This window comes from Bos taurus, chromosome 7, assembly GCF_002263795.3.
Source record: "Bos taurus isolate L1 Dominette 01449 registration number 42190680 breed Hereford chromosome 7, ARS-UCD2.0, whole genome shotgun sequence".
Lineage (NCBI taxonomy): Eukaryota > Metazoa > Chordata > Mammalia > Artiodactyla > Bovidae > Bos > Bos taurus.
In genome coordinates, this window is record NC_037334.1 from 49,630,303 (window position 1) to 49,652,743 (window position 22,441).

General features: G+C 40.1%; 1 protein-coding gene and 1 non-coding gene across 3 annotated transcripts in view; both read right to left on the reverse strand.

Moving 5' to 3' along the window:
• Positions 1-11,966, reverse strand: part of CDC23 (cell division cycle 23) — a 29,453-nt gene extending 17,487 nt beyond the window's left edge. The window contains exons 1-9 of one of the 2 annotated variants that reach the window (XM_059888110.1): positions 11,778-11,966; positions 11,620-11,692; positions 9,722-9,859; positions 8,298-8,340; positions 7,669-7,774; positions 7,441-7,573; positions 5,491-5,668; positions 5,310-5,407; positions 5,089-5,170 (exon numbers count right to left, since the gene is read on the reverse strand). In XM_059888110.1, coding sequence (XP_059744093.1) covers positions 5,089-5,170; positions 5,310-5,407; positions 5,491-5,668; positions 7,441-7,573; positions 7,669-7,774; positions 8,298-8,340; positions 9,722-9,859; positions 11,620-11,692; positions 11,778-11,938 — 1,012 coding nt within the window. In that variant the 5' untranslated portion in view covers positions 11,939-11,966. The remainder of the gene's footprint in view (positions 1-5,088; positions 5,171-5,309; positions 5,408-5,490; positions 5,669-7,440; positions 7,574-7,668; positions 7,775-8,297; positions 8,341-9,721; positions 9,860-11,619; positions 11,693-11,777) is intronic. The other variant, NM_001080266.1, reaches the window with a different exon arrangement.
• LOC112447630 (small nucleolar RNA ACA64) lies at positions 9,322-9,448 on the reverse strand. Its single transcript, XR_003035820.1, has one exon. It is a non-coding gene; the product is annotated as a small nucleolar RNA ACA64 (small nucleolar RNA).
• Positions 11,967-22,441: the final 10,475 nt, after the last annotated feature.

Here is a 22,441-nt window from a genome sequence, read left to right on the forward strand (position 1 = left end):
AAAGTGAAAGTGAAGTTGCTCAGTCATGTCCGACTCTTAGCGACCCCATGGACTGCAGCCTACCAGGCTCCTCCATCCATGGGATTTTCCAGGCAAGAGCACTGGAGTGGGTCACCAATGCCTTCTCCACTAGGGGGACTAAGATCCCATAAACTGTGTGGCACGGCCAAACAATAAATAAATAAAACCCCAGAAACTCCTAAAGCATTACTCTTCGTATGTATGTCTCCTTTGATTTTAACTGGTTTTAAGTTAGTAGGCTAAAAAAGAACGGTATCTCCCCTACTTATATTTCCTTTCTTCAGGTAAAGGACACTGTTGTAAATCTAGTTACCCATTCATCAATTTCTATTTGTTCTACTTCCTAAACATCTTCGAAGTCTAATCACCTCTCTTCATTCCTCCTGCCAATACCTCAGCTTGGGCTCATCTCTAGACTGGTTTATTGCAAAAGCCTCCTTGTTGGTCTTCCTGCATCTAGTCTTGCCCTTTTGCTAATCTTCCCAGCCCAGTCTCCAGTTATCATTTGAAAATGAAAATCTGAAAAAGTTTATCACTGTCTGGTCTAAAATCCATCAGAAGACTTCTCCTGCCTTAAGAATAAAATCCAAACTTTTGGCAAAGCATAAAAGGCTCTTCAAGATCCGGCCCCTTTTGTACATCCCCTCCTCCCACACAGTGCTTCAGGATCACTGCCTGTTTCACACTTCTCTGCACTGCAATACCCCTCCCAAGTCAATCCATCTTCTCCCTTAGTCAACTCTCCTTCAGATCTCACCTTCTCAAGACGCCTTCCCTAAGATTAGACTGGATTAGCTAGCTATCTGTCCTATGTACTCTCTTTGTATCCTATGCTTACTTCAATCATAACACTCAACCCACTACATCATTGTTTCTTACTGATCTTCCTTAGTAGGTAATGGGGTATGTACTGCAACACATTTTATAGTACCTGGTATTCAGAATATGTTGAAAGAATGTTTTCTGAATAAACTGGAATTCCATCCTCACCTTAATGGACTTTATGCTTCACTCATAATGCTCTGACATTGAAAAGATCATCTGTTCCTCTTACCTATGTTTCCATTGTCGTTTTATTATTAGTTGCTCAGTTGTGTGCAACTCTGCGACCCCACAGACTGTAGCCCACCAGGCTCCTCTATCCATGGGATTCCAGGCAAGAATACTGGAGTGGGTTGCCATTCCCTTCTCCAGAGGAACTTCCCAACCTATGGATCAAACCCAGGTCTAGGATTTTTTTTTTTTAATGTTTCTTTCCCATACTGGACTACAACTCCTTCAAGGTCTGGAAATATTTACTGAATGACTGACCTGAAATTCTATCACTTTATTAACAACAATGTCACCAAAGATCCAGGAACAAGGTCTTTCATCTCCAGGAAACTTAGGCTTTCAATCACAAACAACCAAAGTTACTTTTATCCAAGAGTGGCCATTCATCTATTTGTGTCAACTGATTATCACGCTACCCTAGGGTGACCAAATACATGGGACCACAGTTCTCAATGGAGGATGATTCTGACCCCAAAAGGTTATTTGGCTTCACCTGCGAACATTTTTGGTTGTCCCACCTGGCAGAAGGAGGTTACTGACATTGAGTGGTTAGAAGCTGGGCATACTGCTAACGTCCTGCAGTGTACAGGACATGCATGTGTGCTCAGTCGTTCAGTCGTGTTCGACTCTTTGCGACCCCATGGACTGTAACCTGCCAGGCTCCTCTGTCCATGGAACTATCCTGGCAAGAATACTGGAGTGGGTTGCCATTTCTTTCCCCAAGGGACCTTCCCAACCCAGGAAATGAACCTGTATCTCCCAAGGCTCTTGCATTGGCAGGTGGATTCTTTACCACTGAGCCACTGGGGAAGCCTCAGTGTACAAGACAGCCTCCCGAAAAAGAAATTAAAACCAAAACTGTCAACAGAGCCAAGCTTGAGACACCCTTGTATAGAAAAAAGAGGTAATCTTATTTTTTTTTCATAGAATTGGAAATTCTTACAAACATTTTAGTAATATTAGTAAGTTTAAAATGCACACCCTTTTGATCCAGCATTTCGCTGCAAGGAACTTATTACACAGAAAGAGTTGCATAAAAGACTTCCGTGGTAGTACGATGGATAAGAATCTGCCTGCCAGTGGAGGGGAAACGGGTTCAAACCCTGATCTAGGAAGATCCCACGTGCCGAGGAGCAACTAAGCCCATGTGCCGCAACTATTGAGCCTGTGCTCTAGAGCCAGTGAGCCATAAGCGCTGAACTCATGTGCTACAACCACTAAAGCCCGTGCACCTAGAGCCTGTGTTTCACAAGAGAAGCCACCGCAATGAAAAGCCTGTGCACCACAAAGAGTAGCCGCTGCTCACCACAACTAGACAAAATCCATGAAGAGCAACAAAGACCCAGTGTAACAAAAGTAAGTAAGTAAAAATTAAAATTGAAAAAGAAATAGTTGCATAAACAAACAAAAATAAATGCGTACATACAAAGATGTTTCCTAAAGTAATTTTTGTATATTAACAAACAGTCAGTTCAGTCGCTCAGTTGTGTCTGAATCTTTGCGACCCCATGGACTGTAGGGTGCCAGACTTCCCTGTCCATCACCAACTCCCAGAGCTCACTCAAACTCATGTCCATCTAGTTGGTAATGTCACCCAACCATCTCATCCTCTGTCATCCCCTTCTCCTGCCTTCAATCTTTGCCAGCATCAGGGTATTTTTCAGTGAGTCAGTTCTTCACATCAGGTGGCCAAGGTATTGGAGTTTCGGCTTCAGCATCAGTCCTTCCAATAAATATTCAGGACTGATTTTCTTGACTGGTTTGATCTGCTTGTAGTCCAGTTCAGTTCAGTTTAGTTGCTCAGTCATGTCCGACTCTTTGCAACCCCATGAACTGCAGCACGCCAGGCCTCCCTGTCCATCACCAACTCCCAGGGTCCACCCAAACCCATGTCCACTGAGTCAGTGATGCCATCCAACCATCTCATCCTTTGTCGTCCCTTTCTCCTCCTGCCCTCTATCTTTCCCAGCATCAGGGTCTTTTCAAATGAGTCAGATCTTTGCATCGGGTGGCCAAAGTATTGGAGTTTCAGTTTCAACATCAGTCCTTCCAATGAACACCCAGGACTGATCTCCTTTAGGATGGTATGGTTGGATCTCCTTGCAGTCCAAGGGACTCTCAAGAGTCTTCTCCAACACCACAGTTCAAAAGCATCAATTCTTCTGTGCTCAGTTTTCTTTATAGTCCAACTCTCACATCCATACATGGCCACTGGAAAAACCATAGCCTTGACTAGACGGACCTTTGTTGGCAAAGTAATGTCTCTGCTTTTTAATATGCTGTCTAGGTTGCTCATAATTTTCCTTCCAAGGAGAAAGCGTCTTTTAATTTCACGGCTGCAATCACCATCTGCAGTGATTCTGGAGCCCAGAAAAATAAAGTCAGCCACTGTTTCCACTGTTTCCCCATCTATTTGCCACAAGTGATGGGACTGGATGCCATGATCTTAGTTTTTGGAATGTTGAGTTTTAAGCCAGCTGTTTCACTCTCCTCTTTCACTTTCAACAAAAGGCTCTTTAGTTCCTCTTTGCTTTCTGCCATAAGGGTGGTGTCATCTGCATATCTGAGGTTATTGATATTTTCCCCAGCAATCTTGACTCCAGCTTGTGCTTCATCCAGCCCGGCATTTCACATGATGTACCCTCCATAAAAACTGAATAAGCAGGGTGACAATATACAGCCTTGACGTACCCCTTTCCCAATTTGGAACCAGTCTGTCATTCCACGTCTGGTTCTAACTGTTGCTTCTTGACCTCCGTACAGATTTCTCTGGAGGCAGTTAAAGTGGTCTGGTATTCCCATCTCTTGAAGAATTTTCCAGTTTGTTGTGATCCACACAAAGGCTTTGGCATAGTCAATAAAGCAGAAGTAGATGCTTTTCTGGAATTCCCTTGTTTTTTCTATGATCCAACAGATGTTGGACATTTGATCTCTGGTTCCTCTGCCTTTTTTAAATCCAGCTTGAACATCTGGAAGTTCCTGGTTCACATACTGTTGACGCCTCACTTGGAGAATTTTCAGCATTACTTTGCTAGCATGTGAGATGAGTGCAACTGTGTGGTAGTTTGAACATATTATGGCACTGCATTTCTTTGGGACTGGAATGAAAACTGACCTTTTAAAGTCCTGTGGCCACTACTGACTTTTCCAAATTTGCTGGCCTATTGAGTACAGTACTTTCACAGCATCATCTTTTAGGATTTGAAATAGCTCAACTGGAATTCCATCACCTCCACTAGTTTTATTCGTAGTGATGCTTCAAGTAAGGCCCACTTGATCTCACATTCCAGGATGTATGGCTCTAGGTGAGTGATCACACCATCGTGATTACTGGGTTGTGAAGATCTCTTTTGTATAGTTCTTCTGTGTATTCTTGCTTCCTCTTCTTAATAGCTTCTGCTTCTGTTAGGTCCATACCGCTTCTGTCTTTTATTGTGCCCATCTTTGCATAAAATGCTCCCTTGGTATCTCTAACTTTCTTGAAGAGAAACACTAGCCACAACTTATACAATAGAAAATCAATTAAATTTTAAAAAGGCACATCTATATAATAAAATACTACATAGCCATCATAAATAATACAACTCTAGATGTAATACCATGAAAAGATGGAAGAAGATATATTTTAGGTTAAAAAAAAAAAGGACATTACAAAGCAGTGTATATAATGACACAATTTTTGTAAATAACCATACCTGCATATATACCATTTTTACTATTTACACAGAAAAATATTCTGGAGTTGTATCCACCAAACAGTCTTGGGAGTGGGATTACAGTGATCCTTGACATCCTACTGTATATAATTTTATTACCTTTAACACTCTTATTTTTGGCAGGATCCCAGTTCTTTGACCAGAGGTTGAATCCATGTCCCCTGCAGTGGAATCTCAGAGTCTTAATCATTGGACTGCCAGAGAACTGCCCCCCCTCCTTTTTTTTGACACTTTATATTGTTGTTATTTGGATTACTTGCAATAAAGATAAATCTTGAAAGAAAAAAATGACTCTTACCAATTACACAGCATGTTTCTACCCGATATTTATCAATCTCACAGAGGTTGTGAGCCAGATAACTCAACTCAGATTTCATGCTCTGAAAGAAAAGAAAGATGATCTAAGCATGAAAAAGAAACCCTTATTTTTCTTGTATCTAATGCTATGAGGTGACAATCCAACCCAGGAGATTCAAAGCACAAGAGCTTAATCAAGTCCAAGCAAAGGAAGCAGCTCACCCTGACATAAAGAAGGTTGGAGAATGTGTCCATATTTTCAATCCTGTAAGGGTCTTGTTTCCTTAGCTCATTAAAAATAGAGAGAGCTTTGTCAATATCTGCAGAAATAAGACAGAGTTCAGAAAACAATACAGTGCTACGTTCAGGATTTGATGGTACTTTGTTATCCTTATTCACTCACCTCTGATATTGTGATAGGCAACTGCAATTTGGGAAACAATATATGAGCTCTTAGAGAAGCCCACATCAATGAGATTCTGATATTTTTGCAGGGCCTCCTCTATCAACTGCAACTCTGTGTATATATGGGCCAGAAAAAACTCTTTCATCCAGGTGTCTGGCAAAGACAGGAACTTCAGCTGGCAGCAGGAGAGAGAGGGAAATACTTAATATACTTTGACCTCTCTCCCAAATGAACATCAAGGAACTATCTTTATTTTCTAAAAGAATTTATCACCTAAATTTTATTAGAGCACCTAATAATGAACAGGTGTGTGTGTGTATTCAGTCACTTCAGTCAAGTTGAAGTCTGCAACCCTATGGTTTGCAGCCTACCAGGCTCCTTTGTCCAGGGGATTCTCCAGGCAAGAAAACTAGAGTGGGCTGCCATTTCCTCCTCCAGGGGATCTTCCCAACCCAGGGATCAAACCTGCATCTCTTATGTCTCCTGCACTGATAGGCAGGTTCCTTAGCACTAGCACCACCTGAGATGCTGTTCAATTAAGTGAATAGGACTCACAAACATAACAGCGGGAATAGAGAAGAATGGTCTAGCTTCAGAAAGATAGGATTTGAGGTGAGTCTTGGAGGATGGGTAAAAACTGAATAGAAAAGGGGAGAGGAAGAGAAAAAAGACAACATTCTAGGTAAGGGTAACAACAGAGGAAAAAGTCATGAGTGTAGGTAAACAGGATGAGACAACTAGTTCAGTTTGAGGGGAGGCTATGTGTTGGGAAGCTGTAGGAAAAAAAAAGACTGAACTAAGAGTGGGTGCTATGCTACAACCAGAAATGGGATGCAATGTGAAAACACTGCAATCTTTGTTAAGAGAATGACATGATGACATGAGTGCCTTAAGAATAAGTTTGGAAACAGTATGTAAGATAGCTTGGAAATGGGAAGTACAAAAATAGGAAAGCTAGATAGAAAGTATTTATTACTTTTAAGTAATCTAGTTTTGAGATGATAACCAAGATGGCAAAGGGAACCAAGAGAAAGAGATGCAGACAAGAAGGAAACCATGGCAATGTTTGGTGACTGACTAGATAAAGGGAGATGAGAAAAAGGGAAGAGACAAAATATGACTTTGAGGTATCAAGACTGAGTACTTTCTGAGAAGGAGTGATGTAACTGAGAGTCCATCAGGTTGAGAGAAAGAAAGAGAACTGAAGAGGCAAGATGAGAAATGTGGTTTTACATATTTTAAGTTCAGAGCTTAATGAAAGTGTGGTAGGCAGTTAGAGATAAGTGAATAGAAGTAAACCAAGATTAAGATTTCAGACTCAAATTAAGTAGCATGTATCATTATTAAGGGAAATCAACCAGCCCTTGGTCCCTTAGAGTCAACAAAAGGAAGTATGTTGTTGCTTCTATTAACTACTGAAGAACAGCAAAATAAACTCTGTAGACAACTCTGTAGACATTGTTCTCTAACAATGACTAATAAAACAACTGCAGTTTATAAAGCCATTTCATATACATTATTTCATTAATTAACAAATTTCTAAATCTTAACAGTCCTATGACAGTTCAGAAGAGACATTAAACATGCTTTTAATACAATTCTTGATTTAAGAGAAATTATTCCTATAGCATCTTTGGAATTAGGAAACTATAATAGCATTTAGTCTAGAAAACAAGTTACAGTAAAACTTGAATCTGAAAGCATGAATATGAAAAGATAGTCTAACACAACTGGATGCAAATCCAATAGCATCTACCAAACAAGACCTAGACATTAGTCTTTCAAATAAAGACCTAAATCCCAACAGTGAAAGAGACCACAGGAGAGGGAGCAAAGAGGTAGCTATAATGAAAGGTTTAGCAAAATTTTTCTCCCCCTCCCCGTTTATTAAAGAATTACATAAGACTTGAAGCAAAAGGTTTTTCATATAGCTTATCTCAAATTTACCATCTCTTTGTCAGTAATCAAGTTACAGAGTTCTAGCCAGGCTCCCCAGTGCAAAGGCAAAACATGAGTAGCCTCCACAAACACATCGATGGCCTCTTTCACTAAGTCCAGCTTTCGAAGCACCACACCATACCTAGAAAAGAAGGGAACGATCACAGAAGTTAATAACATCTCCCCTCTACTCAGAAGAATCTCTCTCTGAAGTTCCAAATTACTCTTAACACTTACAGATAAAGGCCAAAGCCATCAAGTTCCCGAGCCTGGTGTTTTTTGCTGAGCTCCACTCTCAATTCTCTAAGAGCCTCATTTTTCACTTGACCTTTCTCCAGAGGGCCTAGGAAAGAAACAGAGTTTCTGATCTAAGGGTAGACTGCTGCTTTTTATTTCATAGACTCAGATACTCCCTTTGGTGTCAACCAAAGTTACAACTGGAACTTCCAGCCAACATTCACCAATGGCCGATGACATCTTACACAGTCCATTTACTTTATTACAGAAACTGCAACTGATAATTGGTCTGCAGTTATATTCTGTTAGGTCCACATGGGTTTTTAAAATTTTGAGTTAATTATCAATATTTAAATATCAGAAGCCTCAACTAAAAATCTAAATTTCCAGGTTCAGGTTGCAGGGAACAGGGTAAGGCCAAGGGAAGAAAGCCCCTGACAAAATCAAGCCCACATTCCCACAAGGGAGCCCTCAGAGGCAGCTGGGTAACCACCAGTCAGTTGTGCTCTCCAGCTTGCAGACCTCTCCTCAGTCCACTTCCCATGTTTATATTACCTGCCTGGCTCCTACAGGAATTAGAATTTGCAACTTCTGCTTTAGTCCAAAAGGTAAGAGAAAGAAATTCATACCTAAGCTATCAACTGTTTCATCATCCTTCTTCTTTTCTCCAGACTGTAAGAGAAAATCAGTAAGTAGGTCTTTTTTCAGTTTATTCGGAAACCTGTTCTAAAACTAGCAGCCTGAATTGACCTAAAGTGTCCAAGTCCAGAATGAAATCTACTATTGGTCACTAATTTTAAACAACTATTTAGGAGCTCCCACTGAGAATCTGGAATAATTTGAGTACCAAAACAATAAAGTACAATAATGAATTATAAACAATTAAAAAAAAAAAAAAAAGGTAACCTTGAGTCCATACTGACACTAGATAAATACATAAATAAATGAAGGGAAAATATGCTTTAAAAAAAAAATAAGTATTTTTGTATTTATTTGGCTACAGCAGGTCTTAGTTGCAGCATGCAGGATCTTTTTTTAGCTGCGGCATGTGGGATTTTTAGCTGAAGCATGCAAACCCTTAGTTGTAGCATGAGGGACCTGGTTCCTTGACCAGGGATTGAACCCAGGCCCCCTGCATTGGGAACAGGGAGTCTTAGCCACGGACCACCAGGGAAATCCTAGGGTCTTGCTTAGAGTAGAATTTACATCTCAAGAGAGTTCTGGAGTAGATCATTTCGCAACATTATAATAAAACTTCAGGCAAAAATTAACAATGAATTTCTTGACTAATGGTTATTTAGGTTCTTAATTTTTTGGCCTACTACAAAAAATACTTCAATGAACAGTTCTGTACATATATCCCTGTACATATACTGAAGTATCTCTATTGGACAAGTGAAGTTTCTTCAAGAATTATTTGGGCATAGTATTTCAAACTGACATAATCTGCCCAGAGCAGCAGGAGACATGAGTTCAATCCCTGGGTTGGGAAGATTCCCTGGAGGAGGAAATGGCAACCCACTGCAATATTCTTGCCTGGGTAATCCCATGGACAGAGGGGCCTAGCAGGCTACAGTTCATGGGATCGCAAAGAGTCAGACACGACAGCGTCTGAGCACACAGCATGCACACATGCCCAGAGCAGCAGTCCCCACATGTCGGGGTCTGGGTTTCACCTCACCACACAGAGGAGTGGGTGGTGAGCTGAGGCTCCCAGTGGCTCTGGGCAGCAAATTTTACCCATAGCCACAACCAAAGCCACAGGTGATTTTCAACCAATGCCAAAACTATATAAAGTTTTATTTCTGAAATAGATGGTCTACTGCACCCTGCCTTTATCAATAATGAATATTGTCAATATTTTTATATTTTCTTTCATACCATTATTCTTTTTACTTTTCTTATGATGTCTTCTTTATTATTATTATTTATTTATAAAGTATATTCACCAAGTAGACTACTGCTAAATTATTGAAGATTAAATTTTTTCTATTAGGATGCTAAACATGGATGCTTCGCTGATAACAGAATGACATCTTAAAACAACCCTCACCAGATATCTAGAATACATGTACAGAAAATAGGCTTTCTTGCTATTGCAGCCATGCAGGAAATGTGCTGCCCGATCATACTCTTTAACATCAAAGTAGGCCTTGGCCAGGGTATAAGCATCCATATCCTGGGCATCTTCCTAAAAAAGAGACAAGCTTATGTTAACGATTAAGAACAGGATAACAAAAGTTCAAATCCAAGAAGCATATTTATTAAATTCAAGATGTAAGAAACAATAATTATTTTCCTCCTCCCCAAAACCCAATACTTATTTATTAGTTTATGAATAAGGTAACAGTACATTCTTTCAAAATAAAAAGTTGGGGAAAGAACTTTAAAAAACTAAACCAGCACTCCGAAATTTGTATTGTTTCTACAAATGTAGTGGGAAGTAGCATATGCTTTAGTGTTAGGCAGCTAGATTTAAATTCTGACTCCTTGACTTCCTGGATTCAAGATGTTAGTAGGGAACTTACTTAGCTTCTCTGAGTATTCACTTCTTCATCTGTAAAATGGAGCCAATAATATACATATGATATAAGGAAAAAGTAAAAAAGTCATGAAAAGTATTTAGTATTAATATCTGACATTCCTTTCCTTCTCCAGACTTTTAAATGTCCACATAAATGCAATATATTGTGAATTAATTGTATTTTTTGGTCTTCAAGTTTTGACATATTAGTACTGTAAAAGCAAAAAACACAGCTATATTTCTTTATGTAAAAAAATTAAATGATACATGCTTGAGGTAAAAACATACAATTCCCTCAAATTCTAGGGATAAGTTGATTAAAACTTTAATAATTTCATTCTCTTCATCCTTCCTGCCCAAATATTGCCAGCACAAAACTGGAACCAAAATTATATTCATGTTTTCTTCATTGGATGAACATGTACTAAATGTGGCCATTAAAGCTTAGGATTCTGGTGGCCCTTTTCACATATACTCATCATCTGCTTATTTCTTCTTCCACCTCTCTCACTTGCATTATACATTTTTTGTGTGATTGTTTTTTTTTATTGGAATATAATTGCTTTATAATTTTGTGTTAGTTTCTGTTGTACAACATCAGTGAATCAGCCATAAGTATACATATATCCCCTCCCTCTGAGTCTCCTTCCCACTCTCCCATACAATCTATCTATCACAGAGTACTGAGTGGAGCTCCCTGTGTTATACAGCATCTTCCTGTTAGCTATATATTTTACACATGGTAGTGTATACATGTCATGCATTGTACCTTTTGGATTAATGAATATCTACTGCTTTTAAGTGTGTGTGTGTGTGTGTGTGTGTGTGGTTGGAGGAGGACTGGAATCAAGAAATGGCATCTTCAGGAAAAACAATGGATTATGACAAAAATCTTTCAGACTACACAGTCTATGTAAACATATGTACTATAGAGATCATACATAAAATGTATTCATATCTCATTTAACTCTCTCAGTATCCCCATAAAGTAAATACTATGATATGCATTTTACTGATGAGGAAACTGTGGCTCAGGAGGTTAATTTAGTAAACTGTCAAAAGTCACTAGTATGGCTGAGATTTGAACCCTGAACCGTCTGGATCCAAAATAGGTTTCGCACTGTTGTAAAAACCTTCGATGCTTCTCCACGTTATGAATACTGTCGAGGTTGAGCTGTAAAAATCTAAAAGGCTGAAATCTTAAGCAAGCATTATTTACTAATTCCTCCAAAAGCTTAAGTTGGAGCACCAAGTCTTTCTAAGCTTAACAAACACATACAGATAAAATTGCTTAAAATATCCATCTCTGTGAATGGCTTGAACTCCCTCTACAAACATCCCTGCTAAACAGTGTGCTCCCCTCTGGTGACAGGGCACCCAGTATCTGTTCTGATGCTGGGGAGCACTCGCTGCGAACACGTCGTTACCTCTGTAATAGGCGGCGGCGGCTGCAGCTCAGACAGAGGCAATGCCGGGAGGGAGAAGGCCAACTCCGCAGACCTGGAACAGCCACACAAACTGAATCAGCCCAAGCCCCCCAAGGCCGAGGATCCAACCCTGGTCCCCTCGGACCCCGACATCATACCACTTGCTACTGTGCAGTAGGCCTCGCTCCCGGGTGAGGCCCGCGATAAGTAGCAGCTGCTTTTTAATTTCCCGCAAATTTGAGAAATCGCAGCTGGATGGCAGGACCGGCACCGAGGAAGCCGTCGGGGCCACCGACACTATAGAGGAGCTCGCAGCCATTTTCCTGTCTCGGCCACCCCAACCAATCATCAGCGGAAATACTGCCTGACCCTCTGAACCAAAAAAGTCTGTCTGTTATTGGCGGGCTCTTGCTACAGAAAAACCAACCAGAAACCTTCCTTCTCGTAAAGTCACTAAGAGGTCGGGAGGGAAGAGACAATTACATCTCCGATTGGCGAAGAACTACTGGGGCGGGAAAGTTAGAACTAGAAACAGTGGGCAAAGCCACGATTTCTGGGCGGGGCAGAGAGGAATGAGTGAATGGAAAGGTGGACAGAGACGGTGGACTGGAAACTAGGGATGGGAGGGCAAGAATTTGCAGAAGGGAGAGAGCCCTACCCTGCACCTTAAGGATGATGTGATTGAACCAAAGATAGAGTGTACTTCCTGGGCAGATTCTCTGTCGCTGAATGACAGTGAGGTATGGTGTCTAGCAAGGATGTCTGATATACTCTATAGAATTTTTTTTTTTTTTAAGAAGTAAGATGTATGGCCACAGGTGAGTTCTTCCTCTTTCAGTTCAGTTCAGTCCCTCAGTCGTGTCCAACTCTTGCGACCCCATGGACTGCAGCATGCCAGATTTCCCTGTCCACCAACTCCCTGGAGCTTGCTCAAACTCATGACCTTCACGTGGGTGATGCCATCCAACCATCTCATCCTCTGTCCTTCCCTTCTACCCCTGCCTTCAATCTTTCCCAGCATCAGGATCTTTTCCAGTGACTCAGTTCTCCACATCAGGTGGCCAAAGTATTGGAGTTTCAGCTTCAGCATCAGTCCTTCCAATGAATATTCAGGACTGATTTCCTTTAGGATGAACTGGTTTGATCTCCTTGCAGTCCAAGGGACTCTCAAGAGTCTTCTCCAACACCATAGTTGAAAAGCATCAATTCTTCAGTGCTCAGCTTTCTTTATAGTCCAACTCTCTCATCCATAAATGACTACTGGAAAAACCATAGCTTTGACTAGATGGACCTTTGTTGGCAAAGTAATGTCTCTGCTTTTTAATGTGCTGTCTGGGTTGGTCATGGAGAAAGAAATGGCAATCCACTCCAGTATTCTTGCCTAGAGAATCCTGTGGACAGAGGAGCCTGGTGGGCTGCTGTCCATAGGGTCGCATAGAGTTGGACAAGACTGAAGCAACTTAGCATGCATGCATGCGTTGGAGAAGGAAATGGCAACCCACTCCAGTATTCTTGCCTGGAGAATCCCAGGGATGGAGGAGCCCGGTGGGCTGCCGTCTGTGGGGTCGCACAGAGTCAAGACACGACTGAAGCGACTTAGCAGCAGCAGCAGCAGCTGAGTTGATCATAGCTTTTCTTCCAAGAAGTAAGCGTTTTTGAATTTCATGACTGCAGTCACCATCTGCAGTGATTTTGGAGCCCAAGAAAATAAAGCCTCACTGTTTCCATTGTTTCCCCATCTATTTGCATGAAGTGATGGGACCGAATGCCATGTTCTTAGTTTATTTGAATGTTGAGTTTTAAGATAACTTTTTCCCTCTCCTCTTTCACTTTCATCAAGAGGCTCTTTAGTTCCTCTTTGCTTTCTACCTTAAGGGTGGTGTCATCTGCATATCTGAGGTTATTGATATTTCTCCCCCAGTCTTGTTCCAGCTTATGCTTCATGCAATCTGGCATTTCACATAATGTACTCTGCATATAAGTCAAATAAGCAGGGTGACAATGGACAGCCTTGATGTACTGCTTTCCCAATTTGGAACCAGTCCTTTGTTCCATCTCTGGTTCCAACTGTTGCTTCTTGACTTGCATACAGATTTCTCAGGAGGCAGGTAGGGTGGCCTGGTATTCCCATCTGCTTAAGAATTTTCCAGTTTGTTGTGATCCACACAGTCAAAAGCTTTGGCATAGTCTATGAACTCCTTATTGCCGAATTCAGACTTAAATTGAAGAAAGTAGAGAAAACCACTAGACCATTCAGGTATGACCTAAATAAAATCCCTTATGATTATACAATGCAAGAGGGAAATAGATTTAAGGTATTAGATCTGATTTGGAGAAGGAAATGGCAACCCACTCCAGTTCTTGCCTGGAGAATCCCAGGGACGGGGAAGCCAGGTGGGCTGCCGTCTATGGGGTCGCACAGAGTCGGACATGACTGAAGCGACTTAGCAGCAGCAGCAGATCTGATAGACAGAGTGCCTGATGAACTATGGACGGAGGTTTGTGACATTGTACAGGAGACAGGGATCAAGACCATCCCCAAGAAAAAGAAATGCAAAAAAGCAAAATGGCTGTCTGGGGAGGCCTTACAAATAGCTGTGAAAAGAAGAGAATTGAAAAACAAAGGAGAAAAGGAAAGATATATCCATTTGAATCCAGAATTCCAAAGAATAGCAAGGAGAGATAAGAAAGCCTTCCTCAATGATCAGTGCACAGAAGTGGAGGAAAACAATAGAATGGGAAAGACTAGAGATGTCTTCAAGAAAATTAGAGATACCAAGGGGACATTTCATGCAAAGATGGGCTCAATAAAGGACAGAAATGGTATGGACCTAACAGAAGCAGAAGATATTAAGAAGAAGCGGCAAGAATACACAGAAGAACTGTACAAAAAAGATCTTCACGACCCAGATGATCACAATGGTGTGATCACTCACCTAGAGCCAGACATCCTGGAATGTGAAGTCAAGTGGGTCTTAGGAAGCATCACTATGAACAAAGCTAGTGGAGGTGATGGAATTCAGTTGAGCTATTTCAAATCCTAAAAGATGATGCTGTGAAAGTGCTGTACTCAATATGCCAGCAAATTTGGAAAAGTCAGCAGTAGCCACAGGACTGGAAAAGGTCAGTTTTCGTTCCAATCCTAAAGAAAGGCAATGCCAAAGAATGCTCAAACTACCACACAATTGCACTCATCTCACACGTTAGTAAAGTAATGCTCAAAATTCTCCAAGTCAGGCTTCAACAATACGTGAACCATGAACTTCCAGATGTTCAAGCTGGTTTTAGAAAAGGCAGAGGAACCAGAGATCAAATTGCCAACATTTGCTGGAAAAACATCTATTTCTGCTTTACTGACTATGACAAAGCCTTTGACTGTGTGGATCACAACAAACTGTGGAAAATTCTGGAAGAGATGGGAATGCTAGACCACCTGACCTGCCTCTTGAGAAATCTGTATGCAGGTCAGGAAGCAACAGTTAGAACTGGATATGGAACAACAGACTGGTTCCAAACAGGAAAAGGAGTACGTCAAAGCTGTATATTGTCACCCTGCTTATTTAACTTATATGCAGAGTACATCATGAGAAACGCTGGACTGGAAGAAGCATAAGCTGGAATCAAGATTGCTGGGAGAAATATCAATAACCTCAGATATGCAGATGACACCACCCTTATGGCATAAAGCAAAGAAGATCTAAAGAGCCTCTTGATGAAAGTGAAAGAGGAGAGTGCAAAATTTGGCTTAAAGCTCAATATTCAGAAAACTAAGATCATGGCATTTGGTCCCAACACTTCATGGCAAATAGATGGGGAAACAGTGGAAATAGTGGCTGACTTTATTTTGGGGGGCTCTAAAATCACTGCTTCCCTGGTGGCTCAGAGGTTAAAGCATCTGCCTGCAATGTGGGAGACCTGGGTTCAATCCCTGGGTTGGGAAGATCTCCTGGAGAATGAAATGGCAACCCACTCCAGTACTCTTGCCTGAAGAATCCCATGGATGGAGGAGCCTGGTGGGCTACAGTCCATGGGGTCGCAAAGAGTCAGACATGACTGAACGACTGAACTGAACTGAACTGATAAACCAGAAGTAGATGTTTTTCTAGAACTCTCTTGCTTTTTCTATGATCTAACAGATGTTGGCCATTTGATCTCTGGTTCCTCTGCCTTTTCTAAATCTGGCTTGAATGTCTGGTTCATGTACTATTGATGCTTAGCTTGGAGAATTTTCAGCATTACTTTGGCAGCGCGTGAGATGAGTGCAACTGTGTGGTAGTTTGAACTTTGTCATTGCCTTTCTTTGAGACTGGAATGAAAATTGATGTTTTCAGTCCTTTACCACTGATGTGAGTGAGTGAGTGAGTGAAGTCGCTCAGTTGTGTGTGCCTCTTTGCGACCCCATGGACTGTAGCCTACCAGACTCCTCCATCCATGGGATTTTCCAGGCAAGAATACTGGAGTGGGTTGCCATTTCCTTCTGCAGGAGATCTTCCTGACCCAGGGATGAACCTGAGTCTCCCTCTTTGTAGGCGGACACTTTACCATCTGAGCCGCCCGGGAAGTTGGCCACTGTTGAGTTTTCCAAATTTGCTGGCATACTGAGTGCAGCACTTTCATAACATCTTTTAGGATGTGAAATAGCTCAACTGGAATTCTATCACCTCCACTAGTTTTATTCGTAGTGATGCTTCCTAAGACCCACTTGACCTCGCATTTCAGGATGTCTGACTCTAGGTGAGTGATCACACCATCATGGTTATCTGGGTCATGAAGATCTTTTTTGTAAAGTTCTTCTGTGTATTCTTGCCACCTCTTCTTAATATCTTCTGCTTCTGTTAGGTCCATATGGTTTCTGTTCTTTATTGAGCCCATCTTTGCATGAAATGTTCCCTTGGTATCTCTAATTTTCTTGAGAAGATCTCTAGTCTTTTCCATTCTATTGTTTTCCTCTATTTCTTTGCATTGATCACTGAAGAAGGCTTTCTTATCTCTCTTTGCTATTCTTGGAGCTCTGCATTCAGATAGATATATTTTTCCTTTAACTTCTCTTGTTTTCTCAGCTATTTGTAAGGCCTCCTCAGACAACCATTTTTCCTTTTTGCATTTCTTTTTCTTGGGGATGGTCTTAATCCCTGTCTCCGGTACAATGTCACAAATCTTCGTCCATAGTTCTTCAGGCACTCTGTCTTTCAGATCTAATCTCTTGAATCTATTTCTCACTTGCACTGTATAATCATAAGGGATTTGATTTAGGTCATACCTGAAGTAGTGGTTTTCCCTACTTTCTTCAATTTGTCTGAATTTTTATTTTTATCCAACATCTTTCTCATCCCGGGGGAGGGGAGAAGATAACTAACATTTGTTGAGGGCTCCCTAGCTGGCACTAGCAGTAAAGAACCTGGCTGCCAATGCAGAAGCCCCAGGTTGGATCCCTGGATTGGAAAGATCCCCTGGAGAAGGAAATGGCAACCCACTCCAGTATTCTTGCATGAAGAATCTCATGGACAGAGGAGCGTGAAAGGCTATAGTCCATGGGGTCGCAAAGTGCTGGACACGACTTAGCGGCGAAACAGCAGCAGCAGCATGATTTGTATCATCCCAATTTTACAGATAAAACAAGATGAAAGTTCAGAATTTCAATCAGTCTTCCAAGGAGAATGTTTAGATTATAACCCTGCTCTGATTCCAAAACCCTTAAGTATTAAATGAACATTACTATGTATTACATGAACATTTTCAACCTTGTTTTATCTTTAACCCTTTCACAGTAATATATGGTTTTTTGAACTCCCTTGAGAATGTCTTAAACCCATTCTTTGGGTGTTATATATAAGTGAAATTATGTAAAGCATGTTTAGATTGCCTTGTATTATGAAAGACTATTCTAAAGTCAACTTTTTCCCACCATACTATATAGTATATGAGGTCAAAATTCTATTTTTTTCTTGTTTCAAAAGTGTCGCACACTTTATATTTGTTTTAAATTTATAATTTAACCAAAAAAATTATTTGTTAGCAAGCACAAAAATTACAGTATATCACATATCTACCTGTGTGTGTATATATATAGATATAGATATATGGTGGTGGTGGTGGTTTAGTCACTAAGTCATGTCCGACTCTTGCAATTCCATGGACTGTACTGAATATAAATTGAATAAATATGAAATGTAACTGTTTATGGTATTATAGGTAGTAAGATAGATAATGCTTTTATGACTTGTTTATAATTATTATACTTTGCTCTTTAATATGTTATTGTTTATTTTATAATTGTCTATAATTTTATAATTTTTATGTTTTGTTTTTAAGTAACAAGAAAATAGAAATGATTTCAAGATGCTTCTGGCAAGAAGTTCTCTACAAACAACACATTTTGAGTGTAGCTAATGAATGAATGTTTTGTCCCGGTGAATGAAAAGATAAATTGGATATAACTGTCACATGTTTGTAACCATTTTTAAAGCCATAGTTGTTCTGATACTATCATTACTTTGTATTATGTTTCTCACTGTAATGCTATATAATTTTTATTTCTCCATCATGCCACCACTCCTTGCTATTACAAAGAGTTTGCAGATTACTATTTGATAACACATTTTTTCTATTACAAAAACAATGTATGGTCAATGCAGAAAACTTGAAAAATACCGTATTCATGGATAAAAATAAATATACTACTACATACGTGTTGAAATGGCCAAAATCTAGATTGCTGCTTAACATCAAATGCTAGCAAGGATGTGGAACAAGAACTTTCATTCATTTCTGGTGAGAATGCAAAATGTACAACCACATTTGAAAATAGTTTGGCAGTTTCTTACAAAACTAAGCATACACTTACTATGTGACACAGCAGTCTTGCTACTTGGTATTTAACCAAGGGAATTGAAAACATCTATTGACACAAAAAAACTGTGCACAGATGTTTATAACAACTTTATTCTGAATTGCCAAAAGTTGGAAACAAGATGTCCTCTGGAAGGTGAATGAATAAATAAACTAGTATATCCAGAAGATAGAATATTATTCAGCATTAAAGTGATATGAGCTATCAAGCCATGAAAAGACTTGGAGAGGAAACTTCTATGCCATTTATTAAGTGAAATAAGCCAATCTGAAAAGGCTACATATTGTATGATTCCAACTATGTGACATTCTGGAAAAGGCAAAACTAAGGAGACAGTAAAAAGGTGAGTGGTTTAGCCTATGATGACTATCCAATTCCAAAACATTTTCATCACTTCAAAAAGAATCCTCATACCCACTGGCATCACTTCCCACTCTCCCCTCCCTGTGGACCCTGGATATATTTTCTCATTGCAACACTGCCTTGTTAAGCCCCAGAGATTTCTTGTGTTACACAACATTTTTTTTTAGATGAATACAATTCACAGATATATGTGAAGAGTACCTTAAGGCAAATCTGTAGCAGTATCATTTGTAAACTCCTCATTAACTAGTATTTCAGTATAAGGGTTCCTTATGCTTGGAGACTTTAACCATTATCCATCGAGGGTAAATTTTTAATGTATATATGACTTAAACAGTACAACAGTAAAAACCACCATGGAGGCTTCCAGTGTTCAGTTGAGTAATACAGCCAAGCTTTTAATAACATAGGTTAGAACAGTGCAGGTCCGCTTACATGCAAATCTTTTTTTTTTTTTAGATTTTTTTCAATAAATACATATATGTTCTGTACAATGTGTTTCACTTCCTTTCTTAATAATATTTTCTTTCTCTAACTTACATTATTATAAGAATACACTATATAATACCTATAAGATACAAAATATGTTAATCTACTATTTATGTTACAGATAAAGCTTCCAGTTAAGAGTAGGTTATTACCAGTTAAGTTTGGGAGGAGTCAACAGTTATACTGAGATTTTTGACTAGTGGGTCGACACTCCTAACCCCCATGTTATTCAAGGGTCAGCTGTAAACTCTTCCATGTTCCTCTGATCACCAGGAACCACCCCACATTCATTCTTTCATTCACTCAAGACTCAAACTGTTCCCTTTTATCAAGAGAAAAAATTTAAATAATTATCTTATTTGTTAAATGTTTTTTGAAAAATGAAAATCCAGATCATCAGCTTTAGTAATGTGGACCCCTCCCAACACCTTTGTGAACTCCTGATCTCTACCTCCTTGCACTTCCAGCATCACCAGTCTCAGCCCAGTTCAAAGGTATTTTATTTCCAAATTGACACTAGGCTTCCTTTTACCTTCTTCTCTCTCAGGAGGTAAAATGGTGGTAATAGTGAGTTCTTTACTGGAAGATAGTTGAGTGGAGAGCTATATAATTCAGGCCCTGAGCCATATTACTAGGTTCAAACCCTAATTCCACCATTCCCAAGATAATCTATGTCCTTTAGGTCATTCGTTTGTAAAATGAGGATCATAACAATAATTCATGCTATTCATTTGGGGGTAAGAACTGGATGAGATAATCCATGTAATATATTCAGAACAATTGTTAACACAATGAACACTGGATACATGTAAGCTATTTTGAACACTTACTCTCTGCTGGCATCTTTACATATCAGACCACTTGTTTGCATGTGTGTCTCCTCAGTTGCTCAGTCGTGTTTGACTGTTTGCAACCCCATGGACTGTGGCCCACCAGGCTCCTCTGTCCTTGGACTTTTTTCAGGCAAGAATACTGGAGTGGGTTGCCATTTCCTCCTCCAAGGGATCTTCCCGCCCAGGGATCAGATTTGCGTCTCCTATGGCTCCTGCGTTGGCAGGCAGATTTTTTACCACAGAGCCACCTGGGAAGCCCATCCGTTGCATAACAACCCTGCAAAGCAGATATTATTATCCCTATTTTACGGATATGATACAATTATATCAGATATAGTACATAAATATGCTTATACATAACACATAGTATATAACAACAGTTTAAAGAATAATATAAAAAGAGCACCCATGAACCACTACTCAGGTTAATAAATAGAGCATTATGAATTCTTCATTTTTATTTATTTTTTTAAAATTTAAAATCAAAACACTCAATTCATGACTAATTGTTGAAACATGGAAGTTGCTTCAAAGATGCTGCAAAGGTGCCATCTATAGGTTTAGGTAGTGTTCCTTCATGGAATTCATACCTGAATCTGCATCATACAATTTTTAGGTGCCTCACTCACTGGCTGAGGCAGTATTTCGTCTTTAAGACTTGGCATTCCATGGTATTTTCTCTTTCACTTGACCAGGTAGCCACATTTGCCGCAGGTCAACTTCTGAAGGTGGGAGGCAGCTGTGTGTGCACCTTACTGCGATGCTTTCCCAGTGTTGATATCGCTTTCCTCACCTCTTCTATGGGCAAGACCAAAGAGGTGACCAGTTCTTCAGAAGCCCCTCCAGTAACACTCTCTTTCTACCTCCCCTCCTTTCCCTTTGCTTTTTCTCTTTTACTTTCCTTCTTCTTTACATTCTTTCTTCCATTCTGATCCTTTGAAAAAATTCCTTCCCCCCTCCCCGCACTCTGCTGTTTCACAGCTATGAAACCTAGAGCAAGACACTAAATTCTTATCAACTTCAGCAGTATCCTGATCTATTAAATGGGAATAATAGGAACAATACCTACCTTACAGGCTCATGGTGAGATTTAATAAGAGGGTTTAAATGAGATAATCTGTGTGAAATGTTAGCACAGACCTTGGCATATGGTTGGAAGTCAATAAATAGTAGTTGTTTACATTTTTATTATTATTTTAAAATCATTTTGGGACTTCCCTGGCGGTCCACTGGTTGAGATTCCCCACTTCCACTGCAGGGGGCATGGATCTATCCCTGGTTGGGAAACTAAGGTTCATGCTTGCCACATAGCACGGTCAAAAAAATAAAAAAAATAAAACACCACTTCTGTTATGGAAGAACATTGTGGTATAATGGAAATAGATAGGACTTTAGTCTCTTTGGCCCAGAGAGACATGGATTCAAACTGTGGTTCCATTATATACCAGCAGTGGCTTAACGCAAGTCACTAAACCTCTCCATCTATAACATAAAATGGGGGTGATGATAGTGATGGTCAGTAATTGACCATACAAAGTAGTCGTGAGGATCAGATGAAATGACACATAAAGTACCCAGGCATCACTTAATACCTTTCCCTCCCTCTATCCTTCTCTTCTTCTTTCTCTGGTTGAGTAAATGTTCTTCCCAACAGGGCTATTAAAAGCAGCTGCATGCTGGTGCAGTTTCTCCTAAATTCTGGATTCAGTTCAGCAAGTGTGTACCAAGCACCCACTAGGCAGCTACGAGCACCTTCCTGGCTGAAGTGCTGCTAAGCCCAGGACACTAACCCCCTTTGAGAAAATGAAGTTCTAGGATCATGTCCATTCCTGGGTCTGGACCCCTGGGATAACTTTTAAAACAATTTCTTAAAAAGAAGAAAGAATAAGAAGTTTCTGAATTCAACTCTAGATTCTAACCCCAAGCTTGTCACACACAACATCTTCAGAAACAACTTCGTCCAGTTGTGTTCTGTCCCAACTAACATTCTTCAGGAATCCTAGGGGTTTGTAACACAGTGAAGGTTGAATATCAATAACCTCAGATATGCAGGTGACACCACCCTTATGGCAGAAAGTGAAGAGGAACTAAAGAGCCTCTTGATGAAAGTGAAAAAGGAGAGTGAAAAAGTTGGCTTAAAACTCAACATTCAGAAAACTAAGATCATGGCATCTGGTCCCATCACTTCATGGGAAATAGATGGGGAAACAGTGGAAACAGTGTCAGACTTTATTTTCTTGGGCTCCAAAATCACTGCAGATGGTGACTGCAGTCATGAAATTAAAAG